We start from the raw sequence: 27,772 nt of genomic DNA, 5'->3' as shown, positions 1-27,772 counted from the left end.
GGGGTGGGCTCCCTTAAGTGCCTTGGCCTGCTGGCTTTGCAAGGGTTGCTGAGTGGGCCAGGAGTGGCAATAGTCCCCCCGTCCCCCAACAGGCTTAGTTTAAAGCCCGGTGGAGCAGGTCAGCCAGTCTGGCTGAGAAGAGCCTCCTCCTCAAGGGAGAGAGATGGAGGCTGTCTCTTCCTGGCAGCTCACCAAAGAGTGGGCTGTGGTCATGGAAGCCAAAGCCTTCCCGATGACACCAGCACTGCAGTCTTTGGTTGACTACGTGGATCCTCCTCTCCCTCCTCAGCCCATACCCCCAGACTGGGAGGATCGACAAGAACACCACCTGTGCCCCCAGACCCTTTAGCCCCTCTCCCAAATCCCTGTAGCGCCTCATGACCCAGTTGGGAGCGCTCCGAGCCATGTCATTGGTGCCCACATGAATAAGGAGCATGGGGTAGTGGTCTGTGGGCTGGAGGAGCTTTGGGATCCTCTCCGCAATGTCCCGGATGTGGGCCCCCGGGAAGCAGCAGACTTCCCAGGCTAAATGGTTGGGGCAGCAGACCGCCCCCTCAGGATGGAGTCTCCCACAACAAACACCTTATGTTTTGTCTTGGGGAGAGCGGGAGCAGTAGCTGCAGTTGAGCCTGTGTTGCCTGCGGGAGCTGGCAACTCAGCAGGCTCTGCTGGAGCAGTAAGAAGTGCGTACCTGTTGCTAAGCTCCGGTGGGGCAGGGGTCTTGGTGCAGCAGGTCTTAGGGCCCTTGACCACCTTGGTCCATGCCCCTGACTGGACAGGATGGGAGGTCCTGGAGTCCTCCCTTGTCCTGGAGGGAGACCGGGGTCTACCCTCTGCCTCCTGAGGGAGAAGGGTCTGGAAGTAGGACTGTATCTCCTACTTGCAGTTCCTGATGGCACAGCAGTCTTTGGACTGTGGCCTGGAGCTCCTCCAGCTGGCGCGCCAGAGACCCCAAAAGGGAGCAGACCCTACAAGGGGAGGTGGCCATGTTCCCAGGTCCCAGAGCCTGAAAAAGGGAGAAGCAGCCTCCGCAGCCAAGAGCCAGGGGCTCCGTGTGCATGGAGCCCAGAACCATGAGCTCCATCTGGGTGCCGTCTCTGAGGTGCCCAAGGGGGGGGCCACAGAACCTGAGGGGACCCTCGGGGTGCGGCGCATGCCCATCTGCGTCATGCCACTGGTAGGCTGGCTATGGCTGAGACTGTCTACCCTAGGAGGCTCGCAGGCAGGGCCTCAGGCCCTCCCGCACACCCTCCTGCGCAAACTCTGCACTAACTCATGTGCCGGCAAACAAGCGCGCCTGTTTGCACAGCCTGTTAACTCACATACTGGCAGACAAGTGTGGCTGTTTGCGTAGCCTGTTCATGCAGCTCCAGTCGTGTGGCTCCCTGGGGAGCTGGGTGAAGTAGGGGCCTGGGCGGGGCGAGACCTGGCCCAGCTCCCACTCAGCCACCTCCTCCTACTCTCTAGGGGTTAACCACCTCCCATCGCGGGCCCCGCTTACCTCCAGGTGTACTGCGGGTCAACGGGGGGCTCCACAGCTGCTGGAGGGTCTCTGGGGGGCTTCGGGGGAGTGGGGGCACAGCGGGCTTTCACCCGCATGTCCCTCACCACTCCCGGAGCCTAATATAGAGTCATTGGCTGCCTATACACATTCTGGCAGGGGGGCGGGGGGCGGCGGTCATTTAATTAGCATGGTTTCCAGACAGCTGCCTTACTGAAAATGGCTCACTGTCACATGTATTCAGCCCCACATTTAAAAATGGTCATGAGACACTTTATCTAAATCTCCTTTGATGAGGTTTAGATAAAGTATGCCTGTGACCATTTTAAAACATGTGGAGGCTTAATACATTTTAAGCTGAGGTGATGCTGGTGCATTCTAATTAGAACATGAACAAGCACGTGTATAGGCAGCCATTGCTCACATGTGGACAGGGGACAGCAGCTGCAGCTGATACTTGTAAATCAGAGGCGAGCAATTATTTTGGGTGGAGGGCCACTTAATGGATTTTAGTGAGGTGTTGAGAGCCACAAGGGTAGGCCCGCCCCTTGGCAGGTGCCCTACCCCCTGGTTGCCATCTTGTGACCGAAAGTCCTGCCCCCTAACCCCTGACCTTTGCTGCTGGGAGTCTTTCTGCTTGCCAAAGAAGTACTCCTTTTGGGGTGGGGGGCAGTTTGCTTGTATATTGTGTGTGGAGGAGTAGGGGGGTGTGTGGCTGGGGAAATATGTGGTTGAGGGGATGTGTGGGGTGTGGGTATGGTGCAGGTGTAGCATGTAGGGGCATCGGAGGGGTGTGTGTGGGTGGAGATTGTATGTGTGGATGTGGGATGTGTGTGGGGTGTCTGTGGTCAAGGTGTGGGGTGCGTGGGACTTCTGTGTCTGTGGTTATGGTGCAGGTGGGGTGTGTTTGGGCTATCACGTTTTTGTGTGTGGGGTGTGAGGGACTGTTGGATGTGTGTGGACATAATGAGGGGGTAGGGTGTGTGAGGGGGCATGTTTGGGGACGTGTAGGAGTGTGTGTATGTGTAAGATGTGGGTATATGTGTGTGGGGGTGTGTGGCTGAGGTGTAGGGGGTGTTGGTGGGGTGTGTGGGGGTGTCTATGTGTATGTTCTGTGTGGGTATGGTGGGGATCAGGGTGTGGGTGTATGTGTGGGATGTGTATATTGAGGTGTGTGGGACAGTGTTGGGGGGTGTGGGTATAGAGGAGGGTGGGTTGTGTGAGGGGGTGTTGCTGCATGTGTGAGGTCTGGGTGAGTTGGGTGTGCATGTGTGGGGGCTTCCTCCCTGCCAGCTCTTTGCAATGTGGCTAAGCCCAACCCCTTAGTGGATGGAGGGTTGGGGAAGGGGATTAGTGCTGTTTGCCTGGCTCGCAGCACACTGCAAAGGGTAGGACAGCAGCTGCTGCTGCCAGCAGCAACAAAAGCCCCTGAGAGAGGGAACAGGGGGACAGGGAGCCAAGCCTGGCATTAGCAGCTGTTAATCTCTTTCCCACACCTGCCTGGTGGGGCTACACCAAGTGCACGCTGGCTCCTGCTGCTGCTCTCCCACTCCTGTCTGTCCCTGCCTACCTGTCAGGGCTGAGCAGCCAAGCAGCAGGTAGGGAAGGGAAGCTGCAGCATTAAAGGGAGCAGGATGGGCTCTGCCTGCAGCTCACTCTGGTTCTGCTTGTGCAGGGCAGGGGAGTGTGTATGAGTGGAAGTGGGAGAAGAGGCATGAAGGAGCTCAGCTGCTCACAAAGCCCTGATGGGCAGGTGAAGACACACAAGAGTGGGGAGCAGCTGCAGGAGCAGTGTGCACTTGGTGTAGCCCTGCCAGCCAGGCAGGTGAGAGAGAAGCAACAGCAGCAGGAGCCAGCACAAGCTCAGCTGCAGCTGCAGCTGCGGTGGGTAGGAGTGGAAGAGAAACTAAGAGAGCTGGTGATGCAAGGCTCTGCTCCCTGTCCCCCTTCCCCTCTCGCAGGGGCTTCTGCTGCTGCCAGTGGCAGCATCTTCTTGCCTGCCCTTTCCTGAGTTGCTGGAGGCTGGGGGAGCCCAGCAGTTCCCTGGGCAATGGCAGCAGAAGGAGCTTTGCTTAGAAGCTGTGCTGCTGGTGAGGGAGTCTGGGAGCACAGCATGCTTTGCCTCAGGCAGGACTCAGCCCCAGGCAGAGCGCAGCAGGAGCAGGCGCAGGTGAGGCCAGATACAATTAGTTGGTGGGTGCCTGCCTGCGGGCCGGATCCAATCAGGAGGCAGGCTGGTTCTGACCCACAGGCTGTATTTTACTTACCCCATTGTAAATCAATAAGGCCTGGCACTGTGGAAAGCCCTGGCCAAGACAGACAAGAGAGATCAGCAGTGAAATGCACAAGGAAGTGTAGAAGGAGCTTTTATCTTGGAGATTTAGAGAAAACACACCAAAGTCTGCCCTGAAGTACAGCAGTATAAATCAGGAATATCTTAACTAATCCCAATGAAGTCAGTGCCAACATGCAGATATAACTATGGGCAGAATTTGGCCTGGCATTTCTGCTGCTACAGGACTGATCCAGATCCACGTGCAGAGACCTGATCAAGATCATAAAACTTGTCTGAGCTTAACTGTGCATGACCCAGAGCTTGCAGCCCCTGCTCTTTCTGGAAGCAGAAACCATGTGAGGCTGGAAATGTCGAGCTGGCAGTTTGTGCAGTGCTTGGGGTGATTCCCATGGGATGCAGGGCAAGTCTTTTAGACTCCCTTATTGCTCCAGCATTCATTCTGTACTTGTCCTTCTCTCCTATTTCTGAGACTCTCCTGTCTTGCGCTCTCACACTTACCTCCTCTGGCCCCTGGAGGCCACACTATTCATCCCCAGATGGCATTCCCCCCTGCCAGGCCCTGCTAGCTCCTACAAGCAGCATCTCCTGATCTTGCCTGCTCCATATCTATTAGGATTTTAGGGATTTGGGAGCTTTCTGTAGCTGTCAACTACAACAAAGGAGGCCCCTGCCCTATAGCCCTTAGGGCACCCTGACTCCCTGTTGGCCAAGCAGCTGTCCTGTCTCCTTGCCGTGAGATGGCATTTAGTTTTTGCCTGGACCATTCTCTGAGTTCTAGGAGATGTCATATGGGACTAGTTGGACCCATTACCATTTATGCACTTCCTCATCTTGGCTACAAGAGCAGGCACATGAAACCTAACCCAGTATTGAGGTCCTCCCCATGTTTTCTACTGCATTACACAGAACCACTTGTTTTCTAACCCAACCCCCCAAAAAACAACCCCTCCCCCGCAAGTCTGTAGATGTTCCCTTTGCAAACAGGTCTGAGTGGAACATGAGCTGTTATCTGACCTGGGCCTTGCAGAATGCTGCTGTTAAACCACAGTGCATTTGGCTGCCTCAAAGTGTTAACTTCAGCCTTACGTGGACCATTTATATAGCAGAGCTGGGAAGAATTGAAGCTTTGAGGTGAACAGTCACATCATCTCCAGGCACTTGAAAACAACACCATACACCCATACAATGAAATCTATTCTTGAGAGAGAAGTTAGAAGAGAATTGGGCCTATACATGGGGAAAAAGAATGTCCAAGAAGTTCTTGATTGGGGGATAAACTTGAATGGGTGTATTTTGGAAATGACACCACTCTCCATGCTTTTGACTAAGAGCTCTTCACAAACTAACAGGTAATTAGGAAATAGTTTCCTTTGGAGGCATGTTACACCAGTGAAAGTTATCTGGCAATTGCCTCTAAAACATCTGTACTTGAGTGCTGGATCTGGTAGACTGTTGCTCTGAACCACTCTGGCAGTGTAATTCTTTTGCCAGCCACTGGTCAATGACCAACTTCCTAGGGTCCACTTATACTGATCAATTATCCTTTGCTAAATCACAACCTATGACTTCCAAACAAAGAGACCTATAGAATTATGGGTGAGTAATGTGATATTCCACAAAGCTGGCAGAGCTGGCTTTTATCCAGCAAAGCTGAATTATGAGTAGTATTTGCTGCCTGGTGGCTCTCTAGTAACAACACATCTATCACTGTGCAAATGGGCATTCCTGAAGCAAATGTATGCTTGTTCTGATTGCCAGAGCTGTGAGCTCCCATGAGTGCCCAACTGGTTTGGCCCAAAGTGCTTTCACCCTCCCACAACATGGCACAGTCAGAGAGGCACATTTTTACTTTACAATTTCAAGTATTCAGGTTCAGGAGGATGAGGTTAGATTGGTTAGTAGTACAGTAAGAAGCAAGTTAGCCATTTAGTCTCAGATAGTACCTTTGCTTCTTTTGTTCCAAAGTTTTTGTTTCCCCTGCTACTTAGAAGTAGTTTGACATTTCAGTTTTGTAGACCAGTTCCTTGGTGCTCACTCCTGGTGAGTTATGATGCTGCAAAGGTAAGATCTTGCTATCGTGGACTTTAGAGTATAGAGTCTGCACATGAATCTGACCTTCATGGATGTTCAAGGGAGTTAGTGTCTAGGTTTTTTTATTTGGGCCAATTAAAAATGATAAAACATGACTTTCTAGAGGCAGATATCACACAAAGCTGCTGGGTAGGACTATGTACTATATAAGCTGCCTGGAATATGAAGTCCATTAATATACATTTTGTTTTGCTTGGACTAAACTTTACCGGTGAAGAATATAAAAGTTATGTATATATAAAGAGCTAGCTTTATATGAATTTTCCTGGGACCTAGAAGTAATCTAACCAAAGCATCACAGAACTCAGTATAGAGTAATTTGCTCACTCTTGCCTCAGGTTAAAGGGGCCTGAGCACCACACTTTCACAGCTGAATTGCTACTAGTTCCTGAATGAGACAGATTACAACTAACTTGGCAGTATTGACAGCTAATCTTTTTTACTGTAAATGCTGCTCTTCATTCAGTACTACTGCAGTGACTGCTGCTTCAAGCGAAGAGTCCTATAAGCATTTGGGATAGGGACAGAAGTTACACATTAAGTGGTATAAATGTTTGAAAACTGGTTCAAATCTGTAACTCAACAGAACTTCATGGCTGAAACAGATTTAAGATAAACCTGGATGGAGGCATCAGGTTTAACTGATTTAGGTTAAATCAGTTTATTGAACTTCTGTCCCAGATCCCCTCCAGATCCAAGTTAACTCAGCTCCACAGCATCCCAGGATGCTTTGCACCTCCCCCACAAATTCCCCCTCGCAGGGTGGATGAACTAGCCTTGCCCCAAGCTGTCTGCTCCAGCTGAGCAGGGGGGGTATGCTCTAGCATCCCCCAGCTTCTGGCCTGGCCCACTGCAGGCACATGGCTGCATTTCTGGGATCAAAAGTGAATGTCTGTTTGCTTGCTTATTGGTTTAACTTACGCGGCTTAGACTACCTGAGAAGGCTGAATCAATTGAGCATCAGGCTTTTTGACACTCTGTACTTGGCCTTGGACATGAAACCCCTTCTGAGGCTGTTACTGCCTCTGAATCCACCCTACGTCTGCCAGTGCATCTACTGTTCCCATCTTGTCAAATTCCCAAGGTGTCTCTTATCATAGTATCAAACCTGTATGGGAAATATGGAAACATGTTGAGATCTGCCCAGGAAGACAAGCAATTCTGCATCTCACTTTCTGATTTGGTAGCTACATTCCATCTGTCTTTGATTTCTCTACCGGGATTTCATACACACTCTTTCTTTGGGGAAAGTTACAATGAAGAAGTCCATCTTACAATGTGGTCCTGAGACAGAAATGATTGAACCCTTCCTTTCCTTCCTTGGGAAGATTGATGAGCATGGGGGATCCACGGTTGCAGTTGAAGGTTGTAGCCATACCCATCTTAGCTGTGTGACACATGTGCAGTCAAGACATGCCCTTCACAATCCTATAAGCCCATGACTCCTCTGAGATCCCTGGGCTGTCAGTGCAACTCCTGCAAGGATATCCATATATGCCATGAGCTCACCACCTGGACAGCATGGGGTCTGGCCAAAGCCCCTGCTTTCATAGTTCCAAAGTGCAGGAAGTGAGCACCACCACCATCATTCCTAATCTCTTTTCCCCTACTGCTGAATTCTGGGACGGTGAAGAGAGGGGAAAGGGCCAACACTGGCAGTACTCAACCCTGGGGTCCATTTTGAGAACAGCAGTACACTTTGCTGAAAGGGGTTAGGTATAACCCCAACATAGTTTCATGGTTTCATAGTTAGTAGGGTCGGAAGGGACCTGAGCAGATCATCAAGTCCGACCCCCTGCCATGGCAGGAAAGAGTATTGGGGTCAACCAACCCCAGCAAGGTGATTGTCTAGCCTTGTCTTAAAGACCCCAGGGTAGGAGCCAGCACCACTTCACTTGGAAGTTGGTTCCAGATCCTAGTCAACCTGACCGTGAAGTAGCGCCTCCTGATGTCTAGTCTGAATTTACCCTCTGCCACCTTGTGGCCATTATCTCTTGTCACTCCTGGTAGTGCTTGGGGGAACAGGGACTCCCCCAATGCCTGCTGGTCCCCTCTGACTAGTTTGTAACAGGCCACTGGATCCCCCCTCAGGCTTCTCTTGTGGAATCTGAACAGGTTCAGGCCCTGTACCCTCTCCTCGTAAGGCCTGCCCTGCTGCCCCCTGGTCATGCAGGTTGCCCTCCTCTGGACCCTTTCCATGTTGTCCATATCCCTCCTGAAGTGTGGCGCCCAGAACTCGACACAGTACTCCATCTGCGGCCTGACCAGTGCCGCATAGAGGGGGAGGATCACCTCCTTGGACCTGCTCGAGATGCATCTGTGGATGCATGACAAAGTGTGGTTGGCCTTCTTGGCTGCATCCCCACACTGCCGGTCCATGTTCATCTTGGCATCAAAGATGACTCCAAGATCCTTTTCTGCCTTGGCACTGATGAGAAAGGAGTTCCCCAGCCTGTAGGTATAGTGCTGGCTCTTCCTCCCCAGGTGCATCACTTTGCACTTGTCAGTGTTGAATCCCATCCTATTCTCATCCGCCCACCCCTGTAACCTGTCTAGGTCCAATTGCAGCCTATTCCTCCCTTCTAGCATGCCCACATCCCCCCACATCTTAGTGTCATCAGCAAATTTGAACAGGGTGCTATTTACCCCCTTGTCCAAGTCACTGATGAAGATGCTGAACAGTGTGGGCCTGAGGACCAAGCCCTGGGGGACCCCACTGCCCACGTCCCTCCAGGTTGTAAATGATCCATCCATCACCACTCTCTGGGTTCGGCCCTCCAGCCAGTTGGCAACCATTTGACTGTGTAGGTGTTGACACCACAGTCCCCCAGTTTTTTAATGAGAATGGGGTGAGAGACAGTTTGAAGGTCTTCCAAAAGTCCAGAAAGACTATGTCCACTGCTACCCCTGCGTCTAAGGATTTGGTGACCTGGTCATAGAAGGCCACCAGGTTGGTCTGACAGGACCTGCCTCTAATGAACCCGTGTTGGTTGCCCCTAAGCATAATCTCCCCCACTGGCCCTTCGTGGACATGTGCCAGAATAATTCTCTCAAAAAGCTTACCCAGGATCAAGGTAAGACTAACTGGCCTATAGTTTCCTGGGTCCTCCTTCCTCCCTTTTTTGAAGATGGGAACCACATTGGACCTCTTCCAGTCCTCTGGCACCACACCAGAGCACCGCGAGTGCTCGTAAAGCTGTGTCAGGGGTCCCGCAATGACCTCAGCTAATTCCCTCAGCACTCTGGGGTGGAGATCATCTGGACCAGCTGATTTGAATACATCCAGTCCCTCCAGAAGTTCCCTGACTAGATCCTCCCTAAGTCTTGGCCTAGGTGCGCCTCCCCTGGGGCCTGAGGAGGGCCCAGTGGGGGTGCTAATCCGGTCCCTGCTCAGGAAAATGGAGGCAACATTGCTGAAACATTGCTATAGAAGTGGTTCCCAGGCCTGCCGAACTGATCCATGGGAAGAAAATTGGAGAAGGAAAAGTGTCACTGAGAGCAAAAGCTTTCTTAAGCCTCAAACAGCTCAGGTTGTATATTGGTACATTTTCTGCTGCATGAGAGAGTTGATCAGTTTGTCAGTGTTTGCTTCTTAAAAGGTCAGAAGCAAACTATAGAGGAAATACAAATATTTTTTGAAGGTGTTGTCTAATACCACACAGGAAGCAACAGGTTTGCGGAAAGTCATAGTGTAAAACAGAATCCTGCATCATCCCCAGAACACTGAGCAGCGGGCATTTTTGGTTAAAAATGGATAAGCTGCAAAATGCAGTATTCTTATGGTTCTTTCCCAAAGTCAATTTCATTATGAAATTTGTGGTGTAACTCTGTGTATGCATGCATGCATGCATGCTCACATGCTTGTGTTATTCAGCTATTTCCGTCACTTTGCAGGAAACTGACTGTGGTCAGCTATCAAGAGCACAGTGTAATCAGGTGAGTACACACACAGCAGTTCACATGGGAAGGAAGAGTACAGAAATCTTCTAGGATGGATCTGAGTACTTGAACTTGAGAACCTGAAGGATGATACATCATGAATGCTACAGAAATCAAACCTGAGCAGTTGAGAGGAGAGCGTTTGCCTATTGCATCTCCATGATATAACTGCACTAGAATCTCCACCTACCAGAGCTTCCGTAGTGGACTCATGAAATGTGGTTTGATGACTTTGTAGAAAGAAGGAAGAAGGTGACATGATGCCATTGTTGCCAACCTGAAAAGTTTAAGTCATAAGTCAGTTCCCAAAAGTTGTGGGACTGTCCCAGAACCATGCAATTATTTTTCAAGATAAGCAGGATTAGTTTGTCCACTGTGGCAGGAACTCTTGTTAGCCATCTAATGGGGTGGCACTGCAGTCACTTGGGGAAGGGAGACTTAGGAGTGTCCTCAGGGGTCATTCCAGCTAGAGGTGGACACAGGAAGCGTGGAAGGAGTCCTTGCCCCAAGTCCCACCCAGCTCTGCCTTGCCCCATGTCCTTCCCAGCCAGGGGAGTAGGTGACGCTCTGCAGATACCTCCCATCACAGCACAGGATGATCCACATTTCTATTGGTTCCAATTGTTCTGACCCCCCTGGGTCTGTTACAGAGGAATGTCCTTCTCCAAACAGCAACAGACCCCGTGCCAGGGAGGAGCTGTTCCAAGCCTGGCCACAGATGGGAAGATGGAGCAGAACATCTCCCTTGGCAGAGGACAGTATCCTGCCCAGAGCTGACAGGAGAGCAGGGTTGAGAATTCAGGGTGAGTCAGGGACAGGTAAGAGGGTTCAAGGCAGGGGTGGTGACAGAGAGGGAGACATAGTGATAAGGCAGGGAAGAGAAGGAGACAGTGATGTTTTAACACCTACTTCTCAAGGACTTTCTGGCTACCACTTCCAGCCTGGGACAGGGACAAGGGAACTGGGCCCCAGTGCCCATCAGAGCCCTCCCCTTGGCAAATGAGCTGGCTCAACCCACACTTGAACCCTTTTTCCTGCTTTTGGCTGTTAGGGCCATCATTCTACTTCCATGGCAGAGGGGGAGGAAATACTTGGAGAAGGACTTTATTATCTACTTGCTTTGCCCCTTTGTTTTAATGATCTTTTGCGTGAGGCTATTTTTGCAAGCCCTGGTACCAGTGTGATTTTCTTGGTTGACTTCATTGGCCTTTGGATGAGGTTCAAAGACAGTCAGAAATGGCTTATATGGTACATCCAAAAATGTGTCCTATTCATCCATTCAACAAGCATTGCCTGCTTACCAACACTGGTGGTGGTGACTCCTGATCAGTGTATTGGGCCTTGTGTTGAACAGCATTCTATTTATCAGTTGATATGCATTCTACTTCTTGGGAAGGATTTTTTTTTCTCCATCACAAGGAGCAGACAACTTTTTGAGAATTATCTGGGAATCAGTGAAAGAAACAGGGCTTGTCAAGGAGGTAGGCAGCCATTAACTACAGATATTGGATAGATTAGAAGTTTTTATCTTGCCTGGGCATCCTTGGCTTGGAATTCTCCCAAGGAACAGGGTTTTCTGTGTGGTTCCTCCTACCTGGGAATATCTACACAAGATGTTTACTGTGGAGTAGATCACCATATGACATATCTACATATTGCCATATGGTGATGATGCTATGGCGCCGTGCTTTAGTACTTCCTTTTAGAAGTACTAAAGCATGGCACAGTATGGGTACTGCACCATGCCTGCAGAGCACAGTTAGACTTTGCTGCTACATCGCTGTCACAGTGCACTATAACTGGGGAGCATGCTGCTACAGCAATGTAGCTGGCAATCACGTGTAGACCTATGTGATTGCTACAATCACTGTAGGGCAACATGTAGATGTGCCCAGTAAAATGTCAGTTTCAACATGTGTGGCTCACTAAGCTGCAGTAAACTAATTAACTCTGCCATAAGACATTACTGCCTGACATAAGTACTGTCCTATGGTTGAGTAAATAACTGCAACTAAACACACATGTAGATGCTGTGCCCAGGAATAATTTACTCAAGCACAAATTGCTCTTCAGTTTATTCTGTTACATTAATTGCACATGTAGATGGACCCTGAGTGTCAGTCTTAGAACAGCTCAGATAGCAATGATCCCTGACACCTGCTTTCTGAGCTAAAATGTGGGCATTTAGACATAGCCAAACCAAATGGAGTGAAAGGACTAATGAAGTAAATGTCATTTGATCAAACAGCAATCATTTCTAATATTCTATAACACCGTGGCTGTAAACACACTGATTGTTTCACATTTCCTGTAACCATCACTAATTCATATAATCACAAAGCTGGCAATATGACCAAGTACAAATCTTATGAGAATACATTGCTCTCAACTGCATTCTAGAAAGCAGAGCATTACATCCAAAACCAGAAAGGCAGTGGCTAACTCAGTGAGTGGAATAAACTACCTGTGGTATAACTAAGAAACTAGCTATAAATTAAAGTGTAGTTATGCTAGCAGACTAGATGCAGTATGATTTCAGTGATTCTGCATGAGAGGTGTAACACAAGAGCTGAATTTTAGTTTGATCATTAGGCCACATCAGACTGGTGAAGGACAGTTCCTCCAGTCTGTAATTTCAGTGGCATTTCATTTTACTGAGGAATTTCCTACCCCAAATCTAGTCAGTCACTCAGCTGGGTCCTGAGTCCAAGCAGCAGATGAACTGGACACGACTTTTCCTTGAGATCTCTCCCAGCCTAATTTTCTATGCTCACACTTTGTCCCTGCCCTAAGTGCTTAGAGTAAGCAACCCAAGTGTGGATATTGTCCCCTTCTCCATCTTCTAAGCAGGGTTGGTTCCCTTCTTTTCAGCCTATGCTGCGTCCTAGCAACATCTGTCTTTCAGGCTTTCCTGCTGACCCAGCTCAAAATTCGGTTTTGTCCTTTGCCTGTTTCTGCTTTTGTTGTTGGCACTGATGGATCTGGTCAAAGAGGAATAAAAGTTTTTTGGAGCTGCTGACGCTGGGTAGGCATTTTATTATTTTTAATAAAAAACACGCTAACATCAAGGCCAGAAAAGAAACATCCTTCTTTTTTCTGAGATGGTTAGTTGGTTTTTTCTCCTGACAGGGAGGACCTCACACTGTAGGAAACAGAGTGGTGGCTTAAAGAGGCTTTGATAGAAATAACTACTCTTTTATCTATTTCTGCAAGCGCACTAGGCGGGGTGGGCGGGGTGAGAGCAGGGTACAAACTACTGTGTTGCACCAACTGTGTCCAAAGTTGAAAAAGAGTTTCATCACCAATGGCTAGTGAGCATATCTACACAAATATGCCAGCTTTATCCAGGCAAAGAGCATGCATGCCTTCTCAGACTTCAAGGCCAGGTAACACACTTTAATAGCTATCAGATTCATCTTCTTGTTTCTATTTAAGATTTTCCAATTCCTTCATATAATTGTGATGAAATTTTGCAAGTGGAAGAACTGTAGTAGGAGACAGAATTGCACTCTGTGGGGCAGAACCTCAGCTGATGTTAATCAGCCAAGCTCCAGGTAAGTCAATATTATTCCATTGAATTACTCCAACTGAGGGTCTGCCCCAAGGATTCTGGGAACAAAATGAGGAATAGTTTGAGCTGATTTTGAAATTAGGTAAATTGTTTATTTTTAAACATGACTTAATCTGGTCTGAGGGTTAATATGGTTTCAATAAATTAAGATATTGTGAACTGTTAGCCATCTTGAAAGTCACTTCCTTACATCTTATGTGTCTTCAGTGTGTTGCTTCTAGCAAAAGAGTTGTAAATTAATCTAAAATACCACCAAAAGCAGTTGATTCTGTAGTTGCTTTTACTGCAAGGCACCGCCAAATGGATTTTTCTTGAAAATGACTCATTTTACTTTTTAGGGTTTAAATAACTATTTTCCATCAGTATTTTACTATATCGGTGACCATTTCATGTTGTTCTAATAAAAGACAGAACACCAAGTGGGAAAAGAGCTAGCACTAAAAATATTTTTTTCCAGAATCCTTTTGCCAGCACTCAAAAAGATTTCATTCACTCATTAGTGCATTTTGACAAACTTCAGGAATGCAGCCAAGAGGACATCTGAAACATCATTTTTGGGTTATTTCAGTCTCTTTAGGATAGAGTAGTTATTACATATCTAAGCAACCGACAACATAATTTTATGAATATTAGTATTGTCATCATTAATACTATTACGGCAAATCTTAATTCCTGACTGCAGAGTTCTGCTTAAATAATACTCAGTGGTAGAAAGCAAATATTTATAGCCCTGTGTGCGCACATGCATGTTGCATATACGAACAGAGAAAAGTGATATAATATCAATGGTGAGAAAAAGCTATTATAAATATATATACATGCATACATGCACACACATACACACATATGTATGTATGTATATGTATGTGTGTATACATGTATATATATTTATAACAGGTTTTTTTTCCTCACCATTGATATTATTTCACTCTTTTCTCTGATTGAACATACAACATGCATGTGTGCACACAGGGCTATAAATATTTGGTCTCTGCCAAATGTTGGCATCCAGGCAGTAGGTTTTAAACTTCAGATGAACTAGGAATCAAAGCAGGGTGCAAGAGCATCAGTGCATCTCCCTTGGGTCCACCCCTGCTTCTGTGTACTTGCTTAAATCAGTTACCAGGCCATGCAGCTGTGGCTTGCACATCATCATACTGTGGGAACACCCAGGAAGGCAAGATCTAAGGAGAGAAAAACTCCACAAGGAACTTTAAATGCGGACTTTCCTGAACTCTTCTGTGCTGGGGAGGAGGAGCGTGATGACAAGTGAAAAAAATGACTGAACTCATTTTTATAGACCTATGTAGGGTATAGAGAACCTGTACATCTCTTGGGACACCTTTCCGATACACATTTTGGGGGACTGACCGCTCTCCTCCACCTTTGTCATACTTCATAAAAGTGCATGCAGCTAAAGCAGCATTATTAGGGCTTTTCCAACACCATGGGAAGACTAGTGTGGACTAGGAAACACAGTAGTGGATCCAGGAATGGGTCAAGAAGGGTGCAGTCTGCCACTTGGGCTGTGCCTTGCATGTACAGTGAGCTCTGATAGCACCACATGACTGGGGAGGGGTCTGGCCACAGCTCCTGTTTTCATGTGACTCCAGAGCCCAGGAGGTGAAGGCTGCTTCTGTTCACCCTTCCCCATCTTCCTGCTCCTTACTGAATTCAGCAGCAGGGGAAAGGAGTGGGACAAGTGGTGATAGCAGTGTACTCACCCCCTACACTCTAGAGATCCAGCTAGACCTTGCACCGAGAGTTCATATGTGGCACAGTGAAATGGTGGTGCAGCCGTGGCACCACACCACCTGTGGCTCTGCCCCTGCAGGCATGTTCTTGTACACATAGTAATAGTATATAGGGGGAGCTTGGACTGAAGTTATCCCTATGCAATCCTTTCACTTCTCTTTCTACAGGTTTCTTTTCCCAGCATTCAGGCTGGATGTATGTTGCTGTAGTGCTGGGGATTGTCACGCTGACTTTGCTGGCTATTACTATTGTTATGTCCCACCGGGGTGAGTGCCACTTTTCATATGACAAAACCTGCTTCACTCCTTCAATTCCATACTTCATTAAACCTACCATTGTGGCTGTGAAATAGAAACAATGGCAGTAATAAAACATTGCATTTTACAGCTTGGGCTCCTGCCATGCATTGCACATATTACACAATGAACTGGTTAATTGCACAATAAATTTAGATTGACCCCACATGTGAAGTAATCATCACACCATAGAAATGTCCATCCAGCTATAAAAAGAGCCAACCAGCTACAAAGTTAGTACTTGGAAATGTATAACAATTTTAGAGCTGGTTTCTATTCAGTTTTAACTTGAATGTGTGGTAGGACCCTTAAACAGCAATGAAGACATTCAAATGCTGATTTTTGACAGGGGTATTGATCATCATTTTACTGGGGACAAGTGAAGTGAGAACTCAACAGCCAGCTAACAATCAAAAGTACGTTAAGTGCCCTGGGGAGATTTTATGCTGCTATGAGAAACAGAACTTTTGATTCTCCAGGTTCAGATGTGTACATTTTCCAGCTTGACTTTGCATCCAGTGAGTTCCCTGTTTCATTACCTGAGCTCACATCATGTGCCAGTGCAAATTAGTGTAGCTCCAAGAAAAATATCCCAGTTTAACAACATGCTGAAGCACATGCACAGCTGGAAACACTTGCTTGGGCTACTAGCAGACATTAAGGCAGTCATGCGATTGGAGCCTGAAGAATTTTTTGCCCCACTCTCCAAATCATGTGACCTGACATGCCACACGTGCAAGCATTCAGCTGGGGCCCCCAACTGTAGGCCCAGTTTTCAAAAGTCCAGGCTGAAGCGAACTCAGCATCAGGGAGCCGTTTCCTGATGTCAGGCACGGAGTGCCCCGGATCTTTCACACCGTAAGTCCGACAGTGGGGAGCGGCTTCCTGTCCCCACAATGCACCTGGGCATGGAGGGCATCTCCCACTCTGCACTGTAGAGGGTTGGTTTAAAGATGCACCCATGCAAGCCACAGGGGATAGGAAAAATCCCTTATCCCCAGCTGCAGGGTGCTCTTTAAACAGGAAAGTTTGGCTGGGAAAGAGTGAGCTTTCCCCATTCCCTGCTGCATGTATCAGGTGCCCCTTTAAACCAGAGCATACAGCAGGGGATGGGAGAAGTTCCCTCATTCCCAGCTGTGTGCCTGGCATCCTCTGGTGACAGAGCAGGGAGCAGCCAGGTTTAGGACCTGGAGCTATCCCTCGGCCAATTGGGCACGGGGAAGCTTTGTCCCAGGTCCCAGGGCTGCCCTGTGCCAGACCCCAATCCTTAAATTAGCACCAGGTTTCAGCACCTGGCAGCCCCATCCAGATTGAGACCAAAGGCCCTCTCATGTCCAGTCCTCAGGATCAGACATGAGTGAGCTGTTTGCCAGACCGTGGAGCTGCCTCAGACTCTGATACTCGCTGAGGCCTGACACCTTGAAAAGCCTTAAAGATTGGGGGCTGCAGAGCAAGGTTTTTTAACGTGTCAGCTCCTGGCGAGCCCGTATCCTGATGTAGGCAATCAGCTGATTGTCAGCATCAGAACCAAGGCAACCCCTAGATGGGTCCAGATCCAGTGGTACTCAGATCTTGATGTTGACAAGCAACAAGAAACAAACCAAAATAAAAAATCATTCTTTTATCTCACAGACCAGTCCCAAATGATGCAAATCTGTTCTTATTCATTTGTCAAGTGGCCTTATTACGTGACCAGGCCCTCCATAGTACAGCTGGGATTTCTACTTCTTTGGTATAGAAGTTGCATTGCATTGATCCCCTTAGGCACATCTACATGTGCTATTACTGTGCATGAATAAACTGCTGAGTTTATTGATTCTGAGTTTTTTGCTCCTGGACACACTGTTTGAATGTGTGGCCAGGACCAATTAACTCTGGAGCAATACACTCCACAGTTTATTCGTGCACAGAACATGGAGCTGGTCAGAGTGACCTTGGTTGGCAGGTGCCCCAGGGGTCAGCCTGCCAACTCAGGGGCTACTCCCCCTGGCTCAGCCTGCTGTGGATGGGCTGGGTGGGGCATGAGGGCACTTCAGCATGGGGTTAGCTGGCAGGTAACCCCACAAAGAAGTACACTTATGTTGCAGCCAGCCCTACCATCATCTTTTTTACTGTGAAGTGGGATATTACTTGTATTTACAAATACTATCCTGCTGCAGAGTAATTTAATTTACCCAGCCTAATAGGGGCATATATGTAGATGCCAAGACATTTACTGTGGAGCTAATTAGTCTACTGCACTGTAAATGTCTCATGTAGATACACCCCTTGTTAACTATAATCTCTTTTTTTGTATTTGAGCCTCAAGGGTCAAGGCTGACAGTTCAGAGAGTTGCTTTGAGAATGGTACAAATTGCACAGGCAATTGCACATCTTCCATGAAACACTGGCATGGAAAGAGTTGCTCCACAATACTGAAGTTGCTGATAGAGTCTCTCTGTGCAAAGGAGCAGGGTAAGAAGATTCAGCCCTTTTTGTGACCTGAGCACTATGCATTGTCTGCCTCTGATTTTTCACTTCCCACTCTGATAACATTATGAGTTTTATGGAGGCAGCCATAGAGATATCTTTTGTGCAAGCTAGTGTTTCTCAGAATCTAGCCTTGATTATATTTAAAGAATATCCTTGTTCCCATTTGGCAGCTGTAAATATTAATATCGCCCACATTTGGCTGGACTATACAGGGAAAGTGTCTGAGCAGAAGCTGTACCATGTAGTCCCTGTGATACTATGACTTTCTGAGTCTGATAAAGCTCCTTGCACCCCATGGATTTGTCTATGTTATGCTTGATGTGATAGCAGTGAACATGAGGTAACATGTGCTAAGTAACCCATGAAAAGTCTTAGTTTAGGCCAGGCCTAGTGCCCTTAATGTGTGTTCAAGTAGTTGTATAAGTTAAGTTCCCCCTTTTTCTGGACAAGTCTAGGAGACAAGGAAGCTGTTCTTGGTTATCTACCATCCTTGCTTTTGCTTCTATGTACCACAAAAGCTCCCCCACTTGCTCAAGGGATAACAACTGTAGAAAGATCCCACCTGATACTTCAATAAGTATGTTGTGTGATACTTGGTGACAAACTTGTGATATAGTCCCAGAGGGAATACCAAGAATGACTATACAAGGTCTATTGGACTCAGTGCCCAAAGGGGCTCATGTGTCACATTTTAGTACCCACAATACATTTATGCAATGGGAGGACTTTAGTAATGATGATGTTTAATTACTTTCCTTGGACCCACTCAGGATGTGAGCTCTGTCCCCCTGGGTGGCAACTGCACAAGAGCAGATGTTATCACTTCTCAGAGGACATAGCAGCCTGGGATGCCAGTCAGAGACACTGTTCATCCAGCCAGTCCCAGCTTCTCATCCTGGAAGATGAGTCTGAGAAGGTGAGTCCTGGAGCCCCGGCTTAGCACCCAAGAGTCAGATGCTGCAGTGGACATCACTGATCTGATTGTATAATGAGCTCTCCGCGGGCAGGCTCACCTGAGGTAATGGCTGAACTTGGTTCTTTGTCTCCTCTCCAAGAGCCTGCTTGGAGAAAAGCCACGGAGGCCCTTGTTTGGCCTGACCTGGCCTCCTGCTAATCCATGCTTAATGATCCCAGAATGACTCTGCTCATGCAGGGTGCAGGGGCTATTTCCCCAGTGAGTGGGAGGCTGATGTGAAGAGCTCGGGGATCCCCCTCTTCAATGGCTGTCATGAGAGGGGACTGAGATAAGTGTGGAATTAAGAGCCTTCTTCCACTTTCCTCAGTCTTCTTAGTGAAGGAGCTTGGTCCTGCTGGTGGATGGACATTTCTTGCACTCCAGCCTCTGCCCATCCATTCTTGGGTGATTTAGGGCAGAGATTCCTTTTACATGGGGCAAAGGTGCTGACTGTCAGGGCTGAAGGGCTGGAAACTCCCTTGCAGTCTGGCTGTTTTGAGCCCCCATGCTTCCTTGGGCATGGTGTTTCTAGACTCTGAAGACTTGGGGCTTTGCATCTGGGAACGCTGAGAAGCAAAGTGGGTTGGGCATTTCTCTGTAACCCCCAAATGTTTTGAAAGGTGTCAGAATACCAATTCAGGAGAGCAAATATGGGTGTGGGTGGGCCATGTTCATGTCTCTCATGCACCTGTGTGAAAGCTGAAGGTGTGACAGAACAGTCAGCCAGAGCAGAAAAGCCCCTGTCTGAGGAATTAATTCCTGCTTTTTCCACAGGAATTTTTAGACCAGAAAAAGGAACAAAACAGATTTTTCTGGATCGGACTAGCCTTCAGAGAGGAGGAGGGACGATGGATTTGGCTCAGTGACCCCCCAGCCAAAGGATACAGGTTGTGAGACTTGGTGGGCTTTTCCTTGTGCCCTAGCAAAGTTGTATTAATGCTGATGTAGACATGTATTCAGATACCCTCACCCTTAATGGCTGGTTCCCAAAGCTCATGTCAAGTTCTGCAGCTGGAGACACAGATCTATATCCACCTTATAGTCCAACATCCTCTACAGGGTGAGGTCCACACAGACAGGCCCTCAGTGTGCAGAGTCAGTGTGTTTGGAAACCCCCTGGCACAGATGCTTCTGCAGTATGACCTAATCATTGGTGTCAGGTATCTGTTCCAGGGTTGTCCCAGTCACACTTAGATCTCTTTTCCTATCTCTGTAGCTAGTTTAGGTGCAGCACAGAATGGCATGAATTGGGGTGTGCTGCACTGGTGTAAAACCTGACTTTCACCAACTGGGGGTAGGCAGGGATTTCCTGTCATTACAGTGATGCTGATGATCTCCTCTGTGTCCCCCTGTGCGCTGAAAAGGTTGTGAGAGCGCAGCTGGGGAGAATATGCTACACTGACAAATGTGCTCCTTGGTGGTAGGGACTGATGTAGGAAAATATTTCTGACTAATTTAAAAACGGACCAGAAAGACTCTGCAGTTTGTGAAGTTACCCAGTTATATCTGATGACAGTGATCACGTACTGGGTTGTGATTGTGGGGTTTTCCTCTGCTCATATCTGACCAACACTGTGTATAAGGGGTGCCATCCCTCTCAGTCCAGTCCCTGTTAGGGTACATATATATGCCCCAGTGCAGTGTAGTGCACAAAGATCAGAGCTGGCTAATTCCTACTTCACTTTACATGCATAAATGGCATGTACACAGCCATGGAATTCAGTTGTGAAGCATAAACACAGTTTTGGATTCTATTTTTCCTAGGGCAAAAGAGATGGGATGGGGTCTTCACATGTTTCAGCCCAATTTCCTGGTGGTTGGCACACCCACCGTGGAAGCCAGGGACTCTCACTGTGGAGTGCCTAACAGTGTGAATCTGCCTCTGCTTCCTAGCAAAAGGTGCTGACCAACAGGCCACAGGCTAGGCATCACCCGTTTTCTACAACCACTCTCATGGACCTGAATCACTGAATCTTGCATTCAGCCAGCATCGGATAAAATGGAATAAATGCACTGGGGAAGCCATTTTACTTCACTCCATGCTCTCAGATTTGCTCTTTTTCTCTCTCTCCTGGTTCCACATATTTCTTCATCTACAGCTGCTCAGGGGGCCAGCTTTAAAGGGAGTGCTGAAAAGGCACCTGGATAATGCCTAGCCTGTGGTTGTGGCCTGGTGGGTAAAACACTGTGCTGGGAAGCAGGAGAGGCACGTTCAAGTTCCCTTCTTGGGTGAGGGGAGCCTGCTCAGTGAGCGCTTACATGTTTATGTGCATAGATCTGACTTGCACACTGCATAAGTGCCAGAAACTGAAGTTGAATGGCTGCGCAGGTACCATTTTTCTGTAGAAGACAGAGAGTATTCATGTGTGACATTTAGAAGGCATGTCAGATTTAGCTGTTAGAAGGCACAGAACCATAGCTAAAATTAATCCATCATGGCCAATATGCCACATGCTTCAAAGGGAAGCAAACGCATATGCTCCTAATTATGGATGATGCCCCTCAGCAAATTTGCTCTGATGTGTGCCAGGTACTCCAAGGCAGTGGCACCCACTGAACTCACCCTTTGTCTCCTGCATGGGATTTACATGGCTCCAGGCTCACCCTTCCTCCACCTACAGCTCAGCACATCTGCTCTAAATGAAGGTTGCGTCCTGCTGCTAATTCTCATGCACATGTATGTACAGACCTTGGGAGAGGTCTGCCCATGGGAGCCCATGAATATTCTTACTATTCATATATTTGGGTTGCAATGTGTTTCCAGGAATCACACCAGCCAGAATGTTTGTGGCTTTATTCTTTCAATGCTTTCCCCTATATTTTCAATCCATACCTACTTCTGACCTCTCAGTCAGATATTTTCATTCACTCTTCAGGGTGGCAAAACATGAAAATAAAGCTGGCAAAAACTGTGCTCTTTACAAAAGGAAGCAAGGGATTGAATTTGAAAGCTGTCAGAATTCACACAGATGGATCTGCAAGAAAAATGCAATCCTGCTGGCTCCGTGAGACACTGCTGGCTCCTAGGTACCATCCTGTATCGGAGAGACATTCTGCTGGTTGGTGTGACATCTCTACAAAGAAGCATCAGGGCTTTCTACAGAAACCTGTACATACAGCAATCCTCCCTGGATTACAGACTGGCAGGGTTGTGAGCCTGAACTCTGCTGTTGGATGTTCCAGCCCCAGCAGCTTAGCTCCAGGGATTGTCTGTGTCTTGTACAGTACAGCCCTGGAGAGCAACTGGAAATCAGGGCTCCCTTTCCCAGCTAAGTGTCCTCCCCACCAGCTGGAATTGAAGTCTTCTGCATGGCACACTCTCCTGATCCCTGTCCCCCAATGCATATTCTACTTTTTGCAAGCCCATCTCTCCTCTGACTTGTTTATGTCCTGGTGATTGGGGCACTCTCCTGGGAAGTGGAAGGGGTGGATTTGAACCTGTCAGCCTGAGGGATGTAAGTACCAGTGTCCTACTCCCTGGGCGAGTGCTCTAACTGCCAGGCCACAATGTAGAAGGTGGGCAGTGCTCCCTTTTCCATCTATGCATCACTGGTCAGGCCGCAGTTGGAGTACTGCACCCAGTACTGGGCGCCACACTTCAAAAGGGATATGACCAGCCTGGAGAGGGTTCAGAGGAGGGCCACCCGCTTGGCGAGAGGGCAGCGGGACAGGCCCTATGAGGAGAGACTGAGGGACCTGAACCTCTTCAGCCTCAGCAAAAGGAGGCTGAGGGGGGACCTGGTGGCTGCCTACGAACTCATCAGGGGAGATCAACAGCAAATAGGTAGAGCCCTATTCTCCCCAGCACCATGTGGGGTGATGAGAAACAATAGTAATAAGCTGATGGAGAATAGGTTTAGGTTAGAGATCAGAAGGCAATATTTTACAGTTAGGGTGGCCAAAATCTGGAACCAACTTCCCAGGGAAGTGGTCCTCGCCCCTACCTTGGGCAAATTCAAGAGGAGGTTGGATGATCACCTGTCTGGGGTCTTGTGAACCCAGCACTCATTCTTGCCTGTGGCAGGGGTCAGGCTGGATGATCTGTTCAGGTCCCTCCTGACCCTAGCTACGATGAAACTATGACCATTTGGAAAGAGTCCAGCACAGGGCAACAACAAGGGTGATTATAGGGAGAATGAACAAGAACTTTCATTCACAACCATGAGGTAAAGCACTAGGACCAATGCCCTCAAGCTTTAGCGGGGTAAATTGAGGCTGGAGATTAGAAGAAATATTCTGGTTTTGAAGGAGGTCTAGATGTAACTACACATATTGCCATTCAACTGTTTTCAGAAGGTCAAATTCATCACTTTATTGAGAAAAAGAGTTAATATAATTCCGTACTAGAAGCTGTTTATATGCACACTATCCTTACCCATCTACTTTCTTCACACCAGTTTGTAGGACCCATAAAAGGGGTTGCTTCAAATAGAAGCTTTCCAATGTAATGGATACTTCAATAAATATGCCAATTTCTTCTAAGCTTGTGGGGCTGCAAAAATTGTATGGATTAGAGAATTAGAAACACAAGTTAAGTAGAGCTTATGATGAAGGGGAAGCATAAGTGCCTATTTAATTTTCACCCATACAGGAGAGTTATCAGTTATATCAGTCATGTAGTATATACCCTCATACCCTGACTTGCTACAAAGGCATTGTGATATTGTCAAAGGTTGGGAAGATGAAAGCCACCCATTTTAATTGCGAGTTGCATTGTTATTGATTAAAGTTGAGCCCCTTTATCCTCTCACCCCAGAAACCTGTTGACAATTTGGTTGACTTGGACAAAATAGGATTGGGGGATTACAGCTGGTAGGTTATATAATAGGTAAATTAGGTGAGGCACAATATTATTTATTAAAATATTAACATCCCCACAAGGATAGTGCCAAACTTCTCCATTTGTTCAGATCCTGTAATGGATCAAAAAGACTATGGAAGTTTTTGCAGACAATAATATTAATATTCTTGGATATGCTAATACCCAAATAACTTGTGTGTTCTGATTGCCCTTGAAACTACTATTTGCTAAACATATCTTTTGTGGTATATTTCGTAGTCCAAGCAACTCAGATTTAGTCCAATTAATTTTCTAACTGGATAGCTTCCTAAAATCATTGATTAATGATAAAAGGGCAGAAACTGATTTCTCAGGCTATGTCAGATGAAAGGAGAACTGTGATCATGGAGAAGGTGTAAATTAAACCAATAGATGCTGGGACTTGGAGACATTGGCACCAGGAGAAAAATAGTGTTCTCCCTCCCAGCACTTTGTGAGCCAGAGGGACAGGATACTTGTCCTTCCATTGATGAACACTGTCTATTCTGCCTCAACTGTTAGTCATAGCTTGTTATCATGTGTTATTAATCCATGTTAAAAAAGGAAGTATAGGCACACATTGACCTCAAAACTGAGCCCATATACAAGCACAAAGGCAAGGTCATGCATGGCTTGAAGAAAGTGGAATCTAAACTCACCAAAGAAAGAGAAGCTAGGCAGAGAGAAGTAAAGGGATGTGCCCAAGGTCACAATGCAGCATGCAGAGATGAAGTCAGAACTGATGGCCACTTGCACATGTAATGGGGGTTTAGCTCCCCCAAATTGAAATGGTGGGTTTCTAATTTTTAATTGTTTAATTGCCAATCAGTAGTAAAGGTGGGGGGGGGGGCAGGGAGGGTGATTGCCATCTTGGCTGCTCCCCATCACAACTGCAGCCTCCCCTCCCTGCCAGTGGACTGCAAGGCCAGGCCACAGCAGGTATATGAGGACTGCTGGCTCCCACTGGGGAGCCAGAATTTTATGTTTGGTAGATTTTGGTTTTTTTTAAGTTAGCAGATATCATGGACATTGCCTGATTTTATGGAAAACGCCCAATTTAGCAGTATCTGTGAAATCTGTGAAATCACAAATTGAATACGTATGCAAGTGCTTTTTATTAAAGTTTGCAAGTGCTTTTATAAGTGCCTTGAGCATGTTAAGGGTTAATTCTTATCTGGAATGATCCCAGAGGACACTACAGGATCTCCCTCCACTGAATAACCACAGCACCACTCCATTAGATGTCTATTAACATTTTCTGTCACTGTTTGAGAGAGCTGACAGTAGTGTAACAGTATCTCACACATCCACATGGAATGGTGGAAGATGCAAGGAAAAAAAAATCAAGATACAAGACCAAAATCAGAATCCAAATCTTTAGGAAAAAAATCTCATGGTTCTGAGATAGCCCAACAACTTTTAGGAGCTGACTCATGACTTAAACTTTTCATGTTGGCAATAGTGGTGTCTTGTCACCTATCCCTGCAATGAGCAGTCAAACACAATTCATATGCCCATCATGAAAGCTGTTGTATGTGGAGATTCTACTGCAGTTATGTTTTGGAGATGTAATGGACAAAACCTCTCTTCAACTCATCAGGTCTTATTTCTGTAGTATTCATCATGTACCATCCTTCAAGTTCTCAAAGTCATCTTAGATGTTTTGCTTCCCTTGGCACATTTGTGGATTACATAAATTTAACAGCAGTTGCTAGGCTGTGGGATATGTGGCCCATGGATTCAGAAGTCTACCTTGCATTTGCACTTTCCTACAATTAATATGGTTCATCTCCACAGTAGAGGCATAACTGATACATTTTCCACCTTGGCCAGCTGCTGCAAGCAAGGCTGCCATCACAGCCAGCAGAGAAGGGGTTAACACAGCAGCTCTCAGGTGCAGAGACCTGCTTGAGTTCCCCTATTGCAGCTGCAGTTGGTGCTGACAGATGTGCAGCTCCCCAATCTATCTCATGGCGCCTCACAGAGAGTGCTATGAATTAGACCGACTCCTGACACAATAGACATTCACTGTTGAGTCTGGAGCTTGATCTGCCACTCTCTTACTTGCAGCCAATCCAGTCGAGAAGCTGTAGACACACAGCTTCTCCCCTTAGCCCGGCTCCCTACCTCCCAGCTCCAGTGCTGTTGGTTTTATGGGGGGAGGAGGGGAGAAGGGATGAGTGGGAGCTTGGGCTGGGGCTTGCCCAGCCTGCCCTGGAGTGAGACTGGATGGATTGGAGTCCCTCCCCACCCCACCCGAGGTCAGGGGTCCAATCCACCCACCCCAGCTCTAGCAGAGACCGGGCAAATCCCAGCCTTAGTTCCCTCCCCTCACTTCTCCCTCACTCTCACCTTGCAGCACCAGAGGTGCGGCTGGGCTGCATTAGCCTATCTGCCTGAACAGACGGAAGTTAATGAAGGTGCTCTGCTTTGGAGCACCTTCATTTGAACCCTCATATAATGAGGGTTAATTTGTTATGTGACTGGAGACTTTTAAAGTGTTTTGCATCCGTACTCTTCTGTTAGGGCATGGCTCTGGAGTGCTTTAAAGAGGCCAATTGCATGACAAATATAACTTCTGTCTGCTCCCTGTGGCTCAACCTCCCCTCCTCTTCCCCCTGTCACCCAAGTTGATTAAGGCAGCAGCTGCATTAGGAGAGCTGTATTAAACCCTTGGCCACACTCCTATCTTCACCCACATCAGCAGCATGTGACTGACCATATGCAGCAGGTGAGTGGCAATGAAGTATGGGTGTAGGCAGGGAACATGATCTGCCAAGTTATTTCAGTTCCTGAGAACTTTGCACCTGGGCACTGGCACAATGCAAGAATTTCATTCTTCAGAGGATTGGAAAAGCCCCAGCTCCAACCCCACTCCCTCCTTCACCATGGGGGGGCCTCAATCTGTCCCCACATGTCCCTCCCTTCCCCCTTCGCCTGACTTACCAGCCAGATGCTGCTCTCCAAGCTGCCTGGCAGCTTATTGGTAATCAGATTGATATCAGCTGATATGGCTCATTCAAAATCAGCCATCCATATCGGCCCAAAAAATCTCTATCATTGCACATTTAATAGTGGTGTTTCATTTTAACAGTGAAGGAATACGGATTTTGGGTATTTGTGTTTCTTATCAGATTTTGAAATGTTTAAACAGGAAACACCAGGATCTCTACTGGTAAGAAAAGTGGTGAGACCTGGGCAGAGAAGCCTGTCCAGGGCCAGCACTCGGGACACAGCTGAAGGGCAGATGAGGGGGCTGATCTCTTGGCCATTTGGGGCCAAGAGGACATGCTTTGACAGTTCAAAGTGGGCCACTGTAAGGAGCACATCTTCTGGGTGACAGCTGCCCAGATGGTAGAGCAGGGGCATCAGAAGACATGACAGTAGTGCTGCCCAAAGGCCAACTGTGCATCCATGGCCCACTGGCAGCTGGCTCAGAGGTGCAGGAGGCTCTGCTGTACTGCCCATACCACAGCCTAGGTGGTCATGCAGTCCCTGTCCAGGTATGGCAGGCATGTAGCCATGGGGCCACAAATCCAAGAATGGGGATGCTGTCGCAGGTGCCCTGCAGCTAGCTGGGACAGCTCTCCCCACCCTGTGGAGCTGGGAAAGATCTCTCCCCCTGCAGAGAGCAGACAGGTCCCAATCTCCATGTAGCTGGGAGGCAGCTGTCCCCAGAGCTGGGATAGCTCCCCCTGCCCCACAGAAATCAGGGCTTAGCCAGGCAGCAGTAGCCCTCTGCTGCCTGGGTTGACCAGGAACAAATTGCTCCTGGTTAGGGTCTACATGTGTGCTCTGGCACATTAGTTAATGCGCCATTTTCCTAGTACCTTTACGTATTGGTACTAGCAAATGGCACATTAATCTAATTTAATCAGAGCCATCCCCAGGGGAAGGGCGAATTGGGGCAACTGTCCCAGGCCCCACACTTTGGGGGGGGCCACAGACAGTGCCACACAGGCCCTGAGGACACCACCACTCCATGAGGCTGCTGCATGCCGCTGGGTTCGCACTCCAGCTGCTCCCCGCTCCCCCCACACAGGCTGATATGTCCTGGCTCCTGCACACCCCTAGGGT

At 47.8% G+C, this 27,772-nt stretch overlaps 2 protein-coding genes across 3 annotated transcripts in view; one reads left to right on the top strand and one right to left on the bottom strand.

The window, feature by feature from the left end:
- The window catches only part of LOC149866658 (natural killer cells antigen CD94-like), an 85,856-nt gene that overhangs the window by 16,503 nt on the left and 41,581 nt on the right, over positions 1–27,772 (bottom strand). The gene's annotated exons all lie outside the window — the stretch shown is intronic.
- Positions 13,132–21,885, top strand: LOC149866659 (natural killer cells antigen CD94-like). The gene is made up of 6 exons (XM_090046289.1): positions 13,132–13,222; positions 15,321–15,419; positions 17,751–17,903; positions 18,692–18,837; positions 19,651–19,766; positions 21,753–21,885. Exons 1-6 carry the CDS (start codon positions 13,132–13,134, stop codon positions 21,883–21,885), a joined length of 738 nt encoding a protein of 245 aa, XP_089902415.1.

The sequence above is a fragment of the Crocodylus siamensis genome, chromosome 4, assembly GCF_052110815.1.
Source record: "Crocodylus siamensis isolate JL-2025a chromosome 4, ASM5211081v1, whole genome shotgun sequence".
Taxonomy (NCBI): domain Eukaryota; kingdom Metazoa; phylum Chordata; order Crocodylia; family Crocodylidae; genus Crocodylus; species Crocodylus siamensis.
Note: the sequence above shows the minus strand (reverse complement) of the source record. Positions and strands in the feature narration are given on the sequence as shown.

Bases quoted from the DNA above. Each gene is read 5' to 3' on its own strand.
- LOC149866659 (XM_090046289.1), top strand. From the start codon at position 13,132: ATGGCTAGTGAGCATATCTACACAAATATGCCAGCTTTATCCAGGCAA. The intron at 15,420-17,750 runs GTGAGTGCCACT...TTTGTATTTGAG, and splicing joins TATTGTTATGTCCCACCGGG to CCTCAAGGGTCAAGGCTGAC. The intron at 18,838-19,650 runs GTGAGTCCTGGA...CTTTTTCCACAG, and splicing joins TGGAAGATGAGTCTGAGAAG to GAATTTTTAGACCAGAAAAA.